The sequence below is a fragment of the Bombina bombina genome, chromosome 2 (assembly GCF_027579735.1).
Source record: "Bombina bombina isolate aBomBom1 chromosome 2, aBomBom1.pri, whole genome shotgun sequence".
NCBI classification, from domain to species: Eukaryota; Metazoa; Chordata; class Amphibia; order Anura; family Bombinatoridae; genus Bombina; species Bombina bombina.
The window spans coordinates 807699547-807717755 of NC_069500.1; the positions used below are offsets into that span (position 1 = coordinate 807699547).

General features: G+C 36.7%; 1 protein-coding gene across 2 annotated transcripts in view; it reads right to left on the reverse strand.

Annotated features, from left to right (window-relative positions):
* Positions 1 to 16755, reverse strand: part of FBN3 (fibrillin 3) — a 123887-nt gene extending 107132 nt beyond the window's left edge. For both annotated transcript variants that reach the window (XM_053703017.1, XM_053703016.1), the window contains exon 1: positions 16665 to 16755. In XM_053703017.1, the coding sequence (XP_053558992.1) occupies positions 16665 to 16737 (73 nt within the window). In that variant the 5' untranslated portion in view covers positions 16738 to 16755. The remainder of the gene's footprint in view (positions 1 to 16664) is intronic.
* Positions 16756 to 18209: the final 1454 nt, after the last annotated feature.

Here is an 18209-nt window from a genome sequence, read left to right on the forward strand (position 1 = left end):
CACAATGCAAATTTGATGATACAATTGAATTCAAAGATGTCTTAAAATTACATGTGCTATCTGAACCATGAAAGTTTAATTTGGACTTTTATGTCCCCTTAAGAATCTCTCAAACCCAGGTTAATCACTCATCTCAACCAGTTTTATTGCCCATATATGTTAGTCTGTTAAGATTTTCTCAAAGACTAGAGAAACACTGCTCTCCAAGGAACTACATGTGAGTGTTTATTATATTAAAAAATCAATGTCAACATTATGAAGCACATTTTAAAAATGGGTTTATTTAGACAGAGAAATTGGCTTGCTCTAACTTTTCAAAACATTTATGCATTACATTATTAACAGCTGCCGACTGGCATATTTAAATATCCCATTGGGTGAATAACTTGTATTGTTGCAGCAGTAAAACTTGAGCTTAGTGTCTCAAGGTGGCCAGTGGTGGCCAAGACATATCCTTTTCTCACTGCACTGAGCATGTAAACCAGAGGTTTGTAATTGACATTGCAGACTGACAATGACTCATATGTTCAGTTTGGAAATGAAGGCCAGATGGGTGGATGTTACTCAGTATTTGTAACTATTTTTACTACAGGTTGTACTATTTTTTGCTGAATTCACTTTGACAAAGACCTACTACATAAATAGAAATATGCTAATATGCTTTTTCCTTCCGGTGACATTCATTAAATGGACATAAAAGTGCAAAATGGAAATGTTAAAGTATGTTAGAGAATTTTTTTATTGTGCTGTTGCATACAACTATGTAAGAATGTCATTACAAGTAGTGTTCTGTCCTCTTGGAACCACACAACAGAAGCTTGATTTTTGTTGAGTGAGACTGTTAAAGATAGTGTAGGGCGAAATTTAGCCCAAAGTGTATTTAAGGCCCTTAGGAGCTTCATATGCTGAGGATGTGTGTGACAACATTGTTGCAGTGGGGGAAGAGTACTTGTACCCTTTATAGGTCCAGGAACATGGTTCCACATCCTCTTTGCTCCTATGCACTCCTGGAAGCTTCCCACCCCTTCCCCTTTTTGTTATGTTGCAAGTTGGCAGCAGTCATTTTTGGGTTACTCCTTAACTTAAGAGGTCCCGTATAATGTCCGAGGCACAAGGAGGATTCTTTGAATTATCTCTATAAATCTGAAGATGATAATTTAGGCTCCCCAGGTTTCAACATGTTCTGTGACTCATTGACCCTGGACCTACCCATTTGGAGTTTTGGTTGAGTTGCACCCTAGCCCAGATGGGTGGTCAGGGCCCTAGCTGCTGACTGAGAGGGCAAGTGATGGCCATGGCAGGAAATGTGACGTCCTCAGACTCAAGATAAATGAGTCTGTAACAAAAAAGAGTGCTTTACCCTTGCAATTATTTAGGAAAAATTATCCCTGAATAATACAGGAATGATTTTTAACCATTCATACTTTGGGGCCGAATTATCAAAGGTCTTGCGGACCTGATCCAACAGTGCGGATCAGGTCCGCAAGACCTCGCTGAATGCGGAGAGCAATACGCTCTCCGTATTCAGCATTGCACCAGCAGCTCACAAGAGCTGCTGGTGCAGTGCCGCCCCCTGCTGACTCGCGGCTAATCAGCCGCCAGCAGGGAGGTGTCAATCAACCCGATCGTACTCGATCGGGTTGATTTGTGGCGATTCCTGTCTGCCTCATCAGAACAGGCAGACAGGGTTATGAAGCAGCGGTCTTTAGACCGCTGCTTCATAACTGCTGTTTCTGGAGAGTCTGAAGACTCGCCAGAAACACGGCCCCTCAAGCTCAGTTCGGAGCTTGATAAATGGGCCTCTTTATCTTTATTGGTTTAACTATTCAATCATACACGTATAAAAACACTAAAAGGGACACTAAACCCCACAATTTTCTTTCATGATTCAAGTAGAGAATACAATTTTAAACAACATTCCAATTTACTTGTTATCTAATTTGCTTCATTCAGTAGATATCCTTTCTTGAAGAAAAAGCAATGCACATGTGTGAGCCAATCACACGAGGCATCTATGTGCAGCAACCAATTAGCAGCTACTGAGCCTATCTAGATATGCTTTTCAGCAAAGGATATCAAGAGAATTAAGAAAATTAGATAATAGAAGTACATTAAAAAGTTGTTTAAAATAGCATGCTCTGGTCCCTGAAGGGTGTTGGCGATTGGCTTACCATTGCCAAAACTGGAAATTTATCAATTACTCCAGGATATTCAATTATGGTATCAGTAAAGGGCTTAAATAATTTGGAAAAAATACATAATAAATGGGCTATACAGATTAATCAAGCACTGGATCCCCGAATACCTTATCTATCAATCCAAGAGACTGCTCGTGTAACTCTCTCCTCCTCATGGAGGGAATCCCATCTTAAATTATTATACATGTCGTATTTCACCCCAGAAAAGGGATCCAAATATAGGAATTGTAGTTTTGTCACCTGTCCAAAATGTTCCTTCTCTGCAGCAGACCTTCGGCACATGTTATGGGCTTGTCCAAAGATCAGGAATTTTTGGCTGAGGCTCCAATATTGGCTAAATAAGATACTAAATCCTATCGTAGTGACTTTTTCATTTAAAACTATAGTCTTTCTTTATCTTCACCCAGCGGGCAATTTAGGCACCAATAAAAAAATGATTAATATGACTATATTAGCCGGTAGGTATCTAATTTTCAGAAAATGTAAATTAAGAACTACTCCTAGCATAACTGAAATTAAGAATTATTTAAAGAAACAATACATTCTTGAACAAATCGATACCAATCAAGACAATGATCAAGAAATTAGGAGACTCTTCTCAAAATGGTCTCTCTTTATTAAGGATTTTACACCTAGTGAAATTGATTACCCTTCAGAAATACAGAATTAGTTGAGCTCGGTATGTGGTGAACTCCGGAGGTGGGGAAGGGGGGGGGGGGGGGGTCGAGAGGGAAATTTTTCTTTCTTATCCCTTTTTTTTTTCTCTTTTTTTTTTTTTTTTTGTGTATGGTTGGGGGCCTTACTGGCTATAGACAGGGAAAAAATATGAAAAACCCCAATTCAGTTACAGGAAATTAGGTGTTAATTGTATTGCTTCGTTATTAACTGTGATGTTATAATGTTAGGTTTATAAGCATTATTGTTAAAACTTTATTTATTGTTTTGAATGAAGTTGTAACCTTGAATTGGAATAAAATAAATATTTAAAAAAAAAAAAATAGCATGCTCTTTCTAAATCACAAAAGAAAAAAATTGGATTCAGTGTCCCTTTAAACTCTAGATATCAATATATAGCATAGATGTGTGAATAATACCTCTGAGAATCATGTATCTATATGTGAAACATTATATTTGGTTTGTATAATATCAAGCAGTCAGATACAAACATTATCTTTTGTAGCCGGCTATTAATGAATTCAGAAATAATGCTATCTAGCCAATACTCTATCTGTAATTATAAAGTCCTTGCTTGCACAGTCAACTTAGTGTACAGCTGTTTAGTGTAATAGATTCTGTCTGCTTAAACTCTCTAGATATTAATATTTAGTATAGGTGTGTGAATAACACCTCTGAGAATCATATCTAGATATGAAAAATTGTACTTGGTTTGTATAATATCAAGCAGTCAGATACAAACATTATCTTTTGTAGCTGGCTATTAATAAATGAAAAAATAATGCTGTAACAAGAGGATCTGTTAATAACTCCACATATTAACAGGTCCTCTTGTTACAGAATTATTTCTGAATTCATTAATAGCCGGCTACAAAGATAATGGCCCCTATTTATGAAAGTCTGGCAGACCTGATCTGACAGTGCGGATCAGGTCCGCCAGACCTCGCTGAATACGGCGAGCAATACGCTCGCCGTATTCAGCATTGCACCAGCAGCTCACAAGAGCTGCTGGTGCAACGCCGCCCCATGCAGACTCGCGGTCAATGGGCCGCCAGCAGGGGGTGTCAATCAACCCGATCGTACTCGATCGGGTTGATTTCCAGCGATGTCTGTCCGCCTGCTCAGAGCAGGCGGACAGGTTATGGAGCAGGCTCGCCAGAAACACGGGGCATAAAGCTCCATACGGAGCTTGATAAATATGCCCCATAGTTTGTATCTGACTGCTTGATATCATGCAAATCAATTATAATGTTTCACATCTAGATACGATTCTCAGAGGTGTTATTCACACATCTATGCTATATATTGATATCTAGAGAGTTTAAGTGTTTTTAAACGTGTATGATTGAATAGTTAAACCAATAAAGATAAAGTATGAATGGTTAAAAATTGTTCCTGTATTATTCAGTGAGAATTTTTTCTAAATAATTTCAGGGGTAAAGCACTCTTTTTTGTTACAGACTTTGTAACTCATTTATCTATGAGTCTCCTTAGTGCTATATTACCCCCCTAACAGGGGCTTGTTGATTACAAAAATATTTGGCACCTATAGGTACTTATCATTAGTACTACTTTACCTACTATCTTGTTACTATAGTCCTCAGGCTCAAGCCTGGGGGTACAGTGACTGAGTTGTGGCAGGCCGAGTAACTCACTAATTTACTTCTTTGTGTGTTTAGCTGCAGTCAGCAGTGTGGGCCTTGACCATCTCTTGTGCAGAGCTTCTATACATTGGCCACAATTGCTGCCACGTGTTTGATTATATATATTTAAAGTGATGGTAAATTTTCAATATTTGGGAAATATATTATAAATCCTCAATTCTTTCTAACCTAAGTCGCTATGTTTTTTCCTTATTTATTTGATTATTTTCTATAATAAATCATGTTTTACTCACAGAGCGTTATTGCTCCTTCCTCCACCCCTGTCATTACTTCCTGTTATTTTCTATAGCCGGACAGAAAGCAGAACCAGCCCTTGCGACGTCATAGTATTGGAATCTAAATCTTCAACTTTAGCTATGCGCATGCGTTCTAAATACATGTTATTCTACGGTCTGTCATCGATCCAATGTCTAGCGCATGCGCATTGTTAACTTAGGGCGTTTTTGATGATATCAGTGTCGACGACTGGCCTGGGCTGTCATTGGTATGTCAAAACACGTGGGATTAATAAATCAATGGCGGCCGTTATACGGGAGGAGGAAAGTATGTTAAAATTCAGCTATTTCAGACTAAAAAATTAAATAGAACGAGTGGTTTGCATGTTTTCATGAATGAAAGTCCACTTATTTTTTTAATTTGCATAAGAATACAAGTTTGAAGTCGGGTAAGTTTACCATCACTTTAATAGTTGGCTGCCGGTTTTTCCCTATTGTTTCAAAATAAACATGACCCACGTGTCTTATATCCAATCTTGTGTCTTATGTTTATTTATAGGTTATTCTAGGTTATTGCTATTTAGCTAGTGATTGTTAGGATAGTTATTATTATTAGTTCAGTAACTCGGGATGACAGGGCATTTAATCCCTTAAGAGATTTTAATGCCTTTTATTTGTTCTTAGTAAAGTAAGGTATGTTTAATATGTAGCAATGCGTTGCATGGGAGGGGGACACTTGTAGTGTTAAGGGGGTGGTTTACAATGGATTGTGCGGGAGAATTTGTTGGGTGTTAGGGGGATATTGTAAAGTGTACATTGTTGTGTGTAGGGTTAATAGTGGTGGGGACAGGTTGTGCTTAGAATTAATTGCAATTTGAGGGATGGGTCCCACTGATGGTTAGGTTTTACTGCAAAGGGGGTTCAAGTCAATAAACATGATCATTAATTTGTATATATATAAATTTGCACTAGTTTACTAATCCCAAACAAGTAAATTGCAATGGACAAGTAACAAGTTAGGGTTTTACTTATATTTTATATTGGGTATATATATATATATATATATATATATATATATATATATATATATATATATATCTCAAAGTCTCAGCTAGAAATACTGTGATAGAATATACTGTTACATGCAGTATCCAATCACCATCTTGTAAGGGACAAGCATTGTGCTGACTTTTCTTGATTATGTAGCATATTTCCTTCTTTTTTTTTACCCAGTAGAAGATAGTAGGTTAATGGAATGAGGTCAGTAGTGCACACTGTGTGGTGTGAATACCGTGGCAGCCCATCCATTATTCAGTTAAGCAGCCTCCCTGGAACATGTAAATGATACCATGCTGCGGCCTGCGCTGTGTTTTGTTTGGCCCAAACACCCTTGTATACACACAGCTGGTGAGCTTGTTTTGTCTCCTTGAACAAGTCTAGGCTCAAAGACATTCTCCAGGGATATAAAAAAACAAAACCTCTCACTAGTAGTACTCGAGTATAATAGAGGTTGGGCTTCCAAAGTCAGCAGTAGATGTAATAATGTGAACATGTTAGTGCAGGGCAGTGTGAGCACCTGAATAAGTGTCTACTGTGTCCACATCAATCAGTTAGGGAAAGTCAATGCATTCTTGTGAAAAGAGTGATGGATCTAAATCAGAGGGCCCTGGCTATTTTATTTTACATCTATCTATCTATCTATCTATCTATCTATCAATCTATCTATATAGATGCATACACTTGTTGCATTTAATTCAGCCTTGTTAAAGGGACAGTAAAATCATAATTACACTTTCATGATTCAGATAGGACATGCAATTTTAAATAACTTTCCAATTTACTTTTATCGTCAAATTTGCTTTGTTCTCTTTGTATTCTTTTTTGAAAGCTAAACATTGGTAGGCTCAAACTGATTTCTAAACCTTTCTAAACATTGAAGGCCTCCTCTTATCGCAGTGTACTTTGATAGCTTTTTACAGTTAGACAGTGCTAGTTCATGTGTGTCATAGAGATAACATTGTGCTCACTCCCGTGGAGCTATTTATATGTCAGCACTGTATGGCTAAAATGCAACTCTGTCAAAATAACTGAAATATAGGAGCAGTCTGCAGAGGCTTAGATACAAGGTACTCACAGAGGTAAAAAGTCTATTACTAGTGCTGTCCTGCAGCTAGGGTTGCCACATAGCCGATATTTTACCGTCACAGACATTATTTTTAAGCTTCAGCTCAATGTATAAATAAAGAATAAGTATAGAAATTAAGGACCTAACCTGGTGAAACATATTCTAAGTGTGTTTGGATCTAATTATAAACAAATGAGCATTTAAAATCATCACTAGCAGTAGGGAAGGGTGAATGTGGTGAAAGTGCAATAGAACACATAGTCATAAGGATATTCGTTTTGGACAATCAAAAGTGGATAAGAAAGAAAATCCATTAAAATATTCGGTAATCAAATGTTATTTCTGGTTTTCGAATGTTGCTTTTGTTTTCGATTGTTCATAATTAGATTGAATATCCACATTTTAAATTTTGATTTAACAAATACTATTCAGAAGTTCAATAGTTTATGTGGTAGGACATTTAGTAAAATGAAACATAATAGATACAGATATGTTGATTATAATTTTTCTATTTCAATTATTGTATAGTTTGAATATTACATTTAAAGAGAACATTAGAAATACTATTACAAATACATTGATTCAAATTTTTCGAATTTGAATATTGCATAATTCGTATCGAATAATTCAAAAAAATGTATTCGAATATTACATTTAAAGCTAGCATAAGAAATACTATTACATTATCTCCAGAGGTTTTGGAACTACATTTCCGATGATGCTCAGCCAGCATTTTATCTAGCTGAGCATCATGGGAAATGTAGTTCCAAAACCTCTGGAGAGCAAAGTTTGGACACCCCTGCATTAAATGAATGTTAGAATGTTGAACAAACATTCGAAATTCAAAACAAATGAATGTGTTCAAATTTGTTTCATTTTTCGAATATTGCAAAACATTTTCCCCATCTCTACCTAGCAACTTTACTTTCTTAATTATGTTGTATAATTATTTATGCAAATGTATGCTAATGAGTCAGTATTTTTACAAGAAAGGTGGCACCCTGCCTGCAGCAGTATTCATGTGCTATCCATAACGCAATACATGTTCCTCCTTGAACACCCTGTAGCATGTGTAAATCATAACATTGCAGATCAACATGGCTGAGGTGGCAAGCTTATTTGTATCTATATTACTGGAAACACAACCATGCAGCTGCATGTATACAACACACTCTGTTCAGTGGTAAAAGTTTGTGTGGTTACAAGGAAGGCGATAGCACTAAGAGGCCCATTTATCAAACTCTGTATGGAGCTTGTGGGCCCATGTTTCTGGCGAGTCTGAAGACTCGCCAGAAACAGCAGTTATAAAGCAGAAGACAGCCGCTCCATAACCCTGTCCGCCTGCTATGAGCAAGCGGACAGGAATCGCCACAATTCAACCCGATCGAGTACGACCGGGTTGATTGACACCAGCCTGCTGGCGGACAATTGGCCGCGAGTCTGCAGGGGGCGGCGTTGCACCAGCAGCTCACAAGGTGCAATGCTGATTATGGAGAGCATATTGCTCTCCGCATTCAGCGAGGTCTTGCAGACCTGATCCGCACTGTCGGATCAGCTCCGCAAGACCTTTGATAAATTGGCCTCATACTATCTAGTTAAATGCTTTTATAGTAAAAGTAACCGTGTGTGCCTTTTTTCCTGCTAAGTAACCGATAACTTCAATAATTATAATAAGGTTCCAAGCTTTTAAATAACTCTGTACAGCTGCTTATTATAGATGATCTGACATCCTGTGCACAAACCCAAGTATTATTGTCAATCCAATGCAAAAAAAATAATATATTATAATATATATTACTGGATATAATACAATATATATATATATATAATAAAGAAAACTGACTTTTTTATGCCTTAAAGGGACATTAAACAGCTAGGTACAACTACAATAGCATAGTTTACTATTCACTATGATATTGTTTTTCCTGTTTTCTTTGCCTGCAGCTCTCTTTAAATCAATTCTCCTATTCTGAAAGAGATAGTTAGTAAAGTTCTGCATCTTCAGAATGGGAACCTTCATATTGGAGTTTAAAAAATGTTGCACCCTGTCACAGAAGCACTTCACATTCAAAGATCATTTATATTATTGCCTTCTTAAAAAGTTGAGAATGCATAATAAGCCAAAGTGCAAAGTACAGCTGTCAAAAAGCCACTAACATCAAAGTGCACTGATTCTGTCACAAAAAACAATACCCTCACTACAAAATTGCGGCCTAGTATAAAGATGCAGAGATTTACTGGCTTCTATAGGGCCAGATAACAAGTGGAGCGCTAATTTATTGCGCGGCCGCAAACTGGCCAATTTGCAAGTTTGCGGGCGCCTGATAAATAACCAGCAATTACAAGCTGCTGGTTATTGCTACTGCGAGCTGGCGATAACAATTTGCGCTCATAAAATTAACCAGAGATCAGATATCTGGTTAATTTTATAAATGTGTCCCAAATGCCCCCAAAATACAGTGGTGTGTATTTTATTAAAAAAATTAAAATTGTAGCATTTTAATTTTTTTTATAACATAACTGCAAAAGCAGTTTTTAATGCGGGAAGTTGGGAGGTGTGGGATGTTTGGAAAAAAACGGCACTGAAAAATTCCTTTACATAAATACAGTATATATGTACAGTGCCCTCCACTAATATTGGCACCCTTGGCAAATATGAGCAAAGAAGGCTGTGAAAATATTTTTTTTTATTGTTTAACCTTTTGATCTTTTGTTCAAAAAAATACACAAAAATACTCTGCTCTTATCGATATCAGACAATTGCAAACACAACACAGGTTTATCCAAAAACACAAAAAATTGTGTTAAATATATCTGTGGCACAATTATTGGCACCCCCTATGAATTCATATGAGAAAAATGTATTCAAAGTATATTCGTATTGATATTTTACATTTTTTAGTATACACTTAGGTGACTAGAAAGAGGAAATTGTTCAACCATGACTTCCTGTTTCACATGGGTATAAATATGAGGTAACACATGGGCCAAATTCTGTTAGTCATTCATCACAATGGGTAAGACCAAGGAATATAGCTGTGATGTGCAGCAAAAGGTTGTTGAGGTTTACAAAATGGAAAGTGGCTATAAAAAAATAGCAAAAGCTTTGAAAAAGACAATTTCCACCATCAGGGCAATAATTAAGAGGTTCCATTCAACTGGAAATGTTATGAATCAACCTGGAAGTGGACATGTGTCTATATTGTATCAATGCAATGTGAAGAGGATGGTTCGAGTGGCCAAAATATCTCCAAAGATCACAGCTGGAGAATTGCAGAAGTTGCGTCTTGGGGTCAGGAATTCTCCGAAACTAGAATCCGACGTTACCTACATCACCACAAGTTGTTTGGACGGGTTTCAAGAAAAAAGCCTCTACTCTCATCCAAAAACAAATTAAAATGTCTTCAGCTTGCCAGACACTACTAGGATTGGGTTCTATGGTCAGATGAAACCAAAATAGAGCTTTTTGGTATCAAACACCAGAGGTGGGTTTGGCGCACACAGAGAGATAGCCATATGGAAAAGTACCTCATGCCCACGGTTAAATATAGTGATGGCTCTTTAATGTTTTGGAGCTGTTTTTCTGCCAGAGCACCTGGACATTTTGTTATGATACATGACATCATGGACTCTATCAAAGATCTACAGATATTAAATGAACACCTGACTGCCTCTGCCAGAAAGCTTAAAATGGGCCCTTGGATGGATCTTCCAGCAGGACAATGATCCAAAAAATCAACACAAAAATGGTTTACTGACCACAAAATCAAGGTCCTGCCATGATCATCCCTGTCCCCTGAAAAACCTGTGGGGTGAACTGAAAAGGAGAGTCCACCAGCATTGACATCGAAATTTGAAGGATCTAGAGAGATTATGTATGGAGAAATGGTCTCATATCCCTTGCCATGTATTCTTCAACCTCATCAGGCATTATAAGAGAAGACTCAGAGCTGTTATCTTGGCAAAGGGAGGTAGCACAAAGTATTGACTAAAAGAGTGCCAATAATTGTGCCACACATATATATGTAACAAAAAATGTTGTTGTTTTTTTATATCAACTTGTGTTGTGTTTGCAATTGTTTAATATCCATGAGAACAGTGTATTTTTTGTGTATTTTTTGAACAAAAGATCAAAAGTTTAAACAATAAAGACAATTTTTCACAGCCTTCTTTGCTCATATTTAACAATGATGCCAATATTAGTGGAGGGCACTGTATATGCTAATATACATATATATTTACACTTTGCTGCCCATCGCTGCTTGACTTACCCCCTTTGCTGAGCTACTTCTCATACCGTATCCTATGAAAACACAATCTTATGCACTGGTATTATAAAGTGGAGCACAAATATCGCTTTAGCGAAAGCAATATTTTGTGCTCTACTTATAATCTGGCCCATAATAGGTTAAAATAAGAGAATAGCTTTTAAGAGAGCTGCAGGTACAGGAGAAGAAAGAACAGCAGGGTGAATAGTAACCATGCTACTGTAGTTGTACCCAGCTGATGTCCCTTTAAAGGGGTTAGACTGGGTTTTCTTTGCAAATCCAACATTGCAGATCACTGACTAACTGTCGTTAAAACTAGTTCAGGACAAGCTGACAGTATCCACCAAACGTCCCTTCTACCTAATTATAAAACCTTCTTTTCTCACCCAAGCCTGATGACAAAACCACATTACAGCTTTTTCCTTCTGTAGGGGGTTTGCTGGTGGATGTAGGAAGACATCTTAACACTGTAGTGTTCTATGCAAATGATACAAAAACACACATAGTTTAAGCTGCGCACATGTGTACTGCAAGCTTTCCTTGGCACACTTTCAATTTTTGTTTTAACGAATTGCTACAACCTGACATCTGCTATTCCCCCTCCCTGGACTTCAGATTTGCCCTTTCACAAACTTTTTTAAAATCCATCTGCTGCCAAAGAGGCCTGCAATAAGGGAAGAGGACTAGGTTGTAAAACAACCTACATAAAGACTAAGGGCAAGTAAATCGATATTTGCGCTCCACTATTTAATACTAGCGCACGCTAATGTGCGCTGGTATTACAAGTTGTCCACAATGCGAATGCTTGCTGGGAAAAATTGTGATAACGAGAGTGCTCTTCCATAGGCTCCAATGGGGGCCTCGTTCTGATGCTGTCAGAGAAGGAACAGAACCTAAGCGCAGTGAAGCGGGTAATTAGCAGAGGGATGGCAGCAAATTTAAATACATATGTATATGATTTTATACATATATATATTTATGTGTTAACATGTGTATATACACATAGTATCACATAAATATATATGTATAAGTATATACAATACATATATATTTACTGGGAACACACAGTTTTCATTGACCGCAATGTAAAGGCACTTTTCAGTGCCGTTTACACCCCACTCCCGCCAACTTTAGCCCCAAATTATTAATAAAATACACTACACTATATTTTGGGGGCATTTGGGGCACATTTATAAAATTAACCAGAGATCTGATCTCTGGTTAATTTTATAAGCGCTAATTGCTACTGCAAGCTCACAGTAGAAATAACCAGCCACTTGTAATGGCTGGTTTATTATAGCAATAATTATTGCGCAATAATTTAGAGCTCCACTTGTAATCTAGCCCTAAATGTCCTCCTAAATCTTTGTGTATTTTTATATATTTGGAGTAGAGGGTTTACAATAAATGTTTCTAAATGGGTGCTTTCATTCATTTGAGCATTCAAATTGACATGGAATTCAAAATTAAAGTTTCATGATTCAAATATAGCATATAATTTTAAGATACTTTTTAATTTCCCAGGACATACTTGAAAACGAGAGAAATCTCAATGTATCCTTCCTGGTAAAATATTTTATAAATAAATAAATAAATAAATAAATAAATGAATGTATTTCTATTATCAAATTGACTTCATTCTCTCTTTTTTCTTTGTTCAAAAGCATGTAGGTAGGCTCAGGAGCAGTAATTCACTGTTGAGAGATAGCTGGTGATTGGTGGCTACACAAATTTGCCTCTTGTCATTGACTCACCAGATGCGTTCAGATAGGTCCTAGTAGTGCATTGCTGCACTGAGGTTGACTTTAATGATGTGTTTGGCCCCTTTACAGGGGTTAAAGGAACAGCCTAGTCAAAATAAAACTTGAATTATTCAGATAGGGCATGCAATTTTAAACAACTTTTCGATTTACTTTTATCATCAAATGTGCTTTGTTCTCTTGGTATTCTTTGTTGAAAGCTAAACCTAGCTAAGCTCATATACTAATTTCTAAGCCCTTGAAGGTCGCCTCTTATCTCAGGGCATTTTGACAGTTTTTCACAGCTAGACAGCATTAGTTCATGTGTGCCATATAGATAACATTGCTCTCACTTCCGTGGAGTTATTTATGAGTCAGCACTGTTTGGCTAAAATGCAAGTCTGTGTAGGACATGGCCATTGATTGGAAGCTACCTGTACATGCTACTCACCTATTGGCTAATTTTATGTTTCCTGCCCGAGAGGCAATGCATTGCTCCTTTTAAGCAGGAATGTAAGTTTGTGTATAAACCCTGTAACAAGCATTTGGTTAACAATAATAAAATGCTGCAAAGTATGGTGGCAATTTATTATTACAGTAGAATGTCCCTTTGATTAAATACACTGAAACATAGATATTGACAGCAGATAAGAGCCATAGGCCCAAGAAGTCTGCCCAAAATTTCCTAAAATTATAAATTTATCTAGTTGGTAGAATAGCCTTATAATTATCCCAGGTATTCTTAAAGTCCCCCACAGTGTTTGTCATTACCACCTCTTGTAGAAGTTTATTCCATGAATCAATCACCCTTTCTGTAAAGAAGTTCTTCCGCAAATTACTCCTAAACCTACTACCCTTCGGCTTGAGATCATGACCCCTTGTTCTTGAATTTTCCTTTTTATGTAAAATACTCACAGCTTCAGCTTTACTAAGCCCTTTAATATACTTGAAAGTTACTATCATATCACCTATTTCCCTTCTCTCCTCAAGCTATATCCTCAAGCTATATGAATTTGTTTCTGTAACTCTTATGATATGTTATAATATAGATAGCATGATCATGTGCATATGCAAATTAGAGGGCAAAGGAGAGCATTTATTTACTTTAATGATGCAAAAATAAATAAATAAAAACATAAAAATAAAATGCAACTTTTAAATGAAAAATGTTGAATATGTTATTTTTGCCTAAAACGCAGAGCTGCCTTCAGTTTGCATTAATTTCTATTTTATAATATTTTTTTAAATAAAACTTTACATACCTTGCTGTAGTTGTGTGGAACAAAGTTGTATGCAAAAACAAAACAAAAAAACTATGCCCAGATTATGAGTGGATCGGTATTTAGTGCTTTTGCTAGAGCGCTAATTGCGCCAGAAGTAAACTTTGCACTCGTATTATGAGTTGAAAGCAAAAAGTTAATGCTTTTTTGCTTACCCGACGTGTGCAAAAAGCCAAACTTAGAATATTGTGCATGATAACCTATTCCCCATAGAAGTCAGTGGAACAAAAAAGTGGGGAAAAAAGCTGCGTTAGAAGTAAGAGTTTTGCACGTCAGGATGCGCTCGTATTATGTGTTGAAAGTGAACTATTTTAGCTCACTCGCTACTCCAATGCGCGTAACAAGCCTAACACAATATCACGCGCGTGTTCACGTATTCCCCCATAGAAGTCAATGAAGCAAAAAAAAAGTGGAAAAAACACCCTTCTCACATGCAAACCCAATCCCCTATTCTCATGTGCGCTAACCTGACATGAAAATATTAATATTTCACAATTCAATGTTCTTCATATAGCAGAATGTGTTCTTTTATTCATAAATACATATTGCTACATAAATCTGAGGGTAATTTGGTACAATATATTTTTATACCTATATCTAACATGATTATATATAGGGTATAGATATATAGAAATGTCTATTTATAAATACTTAGAACATATGCAGAACATTGGAATGTGAAATATTTACAGTAAATATACACTATAACACTTTATTAAATATGAAAATTGCATAAATTAGTTTTCATATTTTCATCTGCTTTGACTGCAAAGGGCTCCAATGCACTTTACACATATAATGTCTATATATGTGATTGTGTACATATGTATTTTGTATATGTGTGTATATATATATATGTCTGTAAATACATATATACACATATAAACAGGGACGGAACTATAGGGGGTACAGAGGGTCGCAACTGCGACCAGGCCCGAGGGAGGGGGCCCAGCTTCAAAAGAAATATTTTTTCCAAATTAAAAACCTTGACCTTGCCACTTGCCTGCACTGATATCAGGGAGTGTTACGTGATGCTTTACTAGTGTCTCTGTCTCTGACTACAGGATTAGTGTTTTCTGTTTTACCCATTGGCATTTACGTGTGTGTGTATGTGTGTATGTATGTGACTGGTGTTGTATTTTATGCATGTTTGTGTATGTTTTGTGGAACCAGCAAATTACAGACCTTGTTGCTACAGCATGGGGGGTAAACAGTGTCACTATACAGTACCACTATATACAGTACGAGGGGGCTTGACCATGTCACAGACTACTGTGGTCACTTCATAAAGTACTGGGGTGGGTAGGGTCATGCAAGCCACCTCACCAGCAGATTACAGACTGTGTCACTAACTCACTATATACAGTACTGGTGGGTTAAACAGTGTCACTATATACAGCAATAGGGGGTCAGACCATCTCACAGACTGTGGGCACAGGGTACCCTCCTTTGGGAGTCATAGTAATTCTGACTTCAAAAAAAAAAATTTCTGTGTTAAATGTAAGAAAAAAAAAAATATGTATCTAATTCACCTTTTTTTTGGGGGGAGTGGGGGGGGGGGGGGGGGGGGGGGGGGGGGGCGGGGGGGGGGTTCTTAGAGTCTTGCACCTGGTCCCTGTGGTTTCTAGTTACTACCTCTGCATATAAATACTTATGTATATATATATATATATATATATATATATATAATCTATATAAACTTCAATTGCGCTCAAACATCATGTTTGCTTCAACTTGTAATGATGAGCGTCAATTAACTTGCAAGCAAACGAACGCGAAAACCTGATTTCGCTTGTGTGCACATGTTTACCACTCCACTCAGAGGGACGAATCTGGTTCCTATGTGAAGAGACGTGGTTTAAGAGAATGCTAATGCATAACTTTCATATGCCCTTAATATAGTAGTATAATTATTATTATCATCATTTATTTGTAGATCGGCAGCAGATTCCCACTACGCTATATGCAAGCGATTTTCATGTAAGCTTAATGTTTTGACTAAATAAAAGTCAAATAGTTCATAACAGTTCAGAGCAGTGCCAAAATATTTTACAGACTTACCCAACTTTTAGATGGTTTTCATTAAACACACAGATTCCCATTTAATATTCTTATGGTATAATTACCGGTTATAGATATTTATTATGATCCAATGTCTTTTCAGTAGACCTCAAATCAGTTTCCTTTCAAAGCTTAGCCAGGACTATTAATATTATGTGAATATACCCTCTTTTTATTCATTTTAGCCACTTTGCTGTTACAACACTATATTTCATTTTATTTTTTTTTGCTAAATTTCTTTTGACTGACCTATCTTGCTGAGTGGAGAATATAGTAAATAGCAAATCTGTACATACATAAATGATGCACATATATCACCATAAACCTATAATTGCACTAAATGTACACATCACAGACAATTAAAATAGACATTTAAATTGTGCATATTTCTGATGTCTGTCAGTGTCATTGTTAAGAAGTATCTATGCCAGTATCTTACCTCTTTCACACTGAGGACCCCGTAAACCCATAGACACAGGCACATCTGTTAGGGCCAATGCAACGCCCGCCATTCTGACACCCGTTTTCACAGACAGCTGTAATATCATCATATTTTTAGTTAGACATTGTACATGCATGACCTCATAAAAATGTAATTAGCTTTATAAAATATGTAACAGGACAATTGGGGGAAGAGTTACAGGGAGCAAGTTTTAGAAATAGGCAGTTATATTGGAAGAGCAAAACAGTCTGAATCATTGTAATAAAAAAGCACTAAGCAGTGGCTTATTACTTAATAGAAAGCATTGCAATATGTATTTTTTATTATTTTAAATGTATTTTTACCTTTTATTTCTTTATTTGACAACCCCTGCTGGTCGGGCCGATTGGCCGCAAATCTGCAGGGGGCGGCGTTGCACCAGCAGCTCACAAGAGCTGCTGGTGCAATGCTGAATATGGAGAGGTCTGTCGGACCTGATCCACACTCGGATCAGGTCCGACAGACCATTGTTTAAATAGGCCCCAAGCCTCTTCTAAAAGCCCTCTGATCACATGACTTTTTATTTATTATCTATTTACTTGCATTTTAGCCAATTAGTGCTGTGTTTGTGCACAACTTCACGGGCATGAGCACAATGTTATCTATATGGCCCACTTGAACTAGCAGTCTCCTTTTGTGAAAAGCAAATAAAAAAAAAAAGCATGTGATAAGTGGCTGTCTGTAGTGGGTTAGAAGCAGGCAGAAATTTAGAGGTTTAAAATGTGATAAAGTAATATTAATATAACAATGTTGGTTGTGCAAATCTGGGGAATAGGTAGTAATGGCATTGTCTATCTTTTTAAACAATAACAATTTTGGTGTTGACTGTCCCTTTAAGTTTTACAGTGTCTGTATGTAAATAACATAGTAGACATATACAGTAACATTATTTAAACTTTTGAACCTAAGTAAACCAACATTAGAAAGAAAAAAATCTTCTGTCAGAGAATATTTGTCACATATGTCTTGTGTCATACAATCCCTAGAAATCTCACTGTCTGGAGGTGGAAAATTAAACCATTTGCAGAATTCTGACCATGGGAATTACGTATGGAAAAGATCCCAGGCTTGCCCTTCTCTACTCATGGGGAATTTTCCATTTTTTAATGTATTTTTTTTTTTTTTGCGGTAATTTCTCTAACAAACTGTTTTCCTTTTCATCAAAATTACAAGCTTGACAATACGCCTGATAAAATTCCAAGATGAAACCTAGAAAATTGAAAAGAGGGAGACGGATTTGGGCGTCTTGTCAGCAAGAGGATGCAGACTAATTTGATGGTTGGAATTGGCTGCCATCCAATCCCACAGGGCATGGGTACAATCCCTATTACATTGCTTGTCTAGCCAACGAAAGATATGATAAAAAAAGAACAAAATTAAAGTCTAGGTTTTGTGACACATGTTAACAGTTTTATATTACTAGCTATAGAGTGATATTACTTGGGAAGTTATTAAATATATATGACAGCAAAATACTTGTGCCGTGTATTGTTGATGATGCAA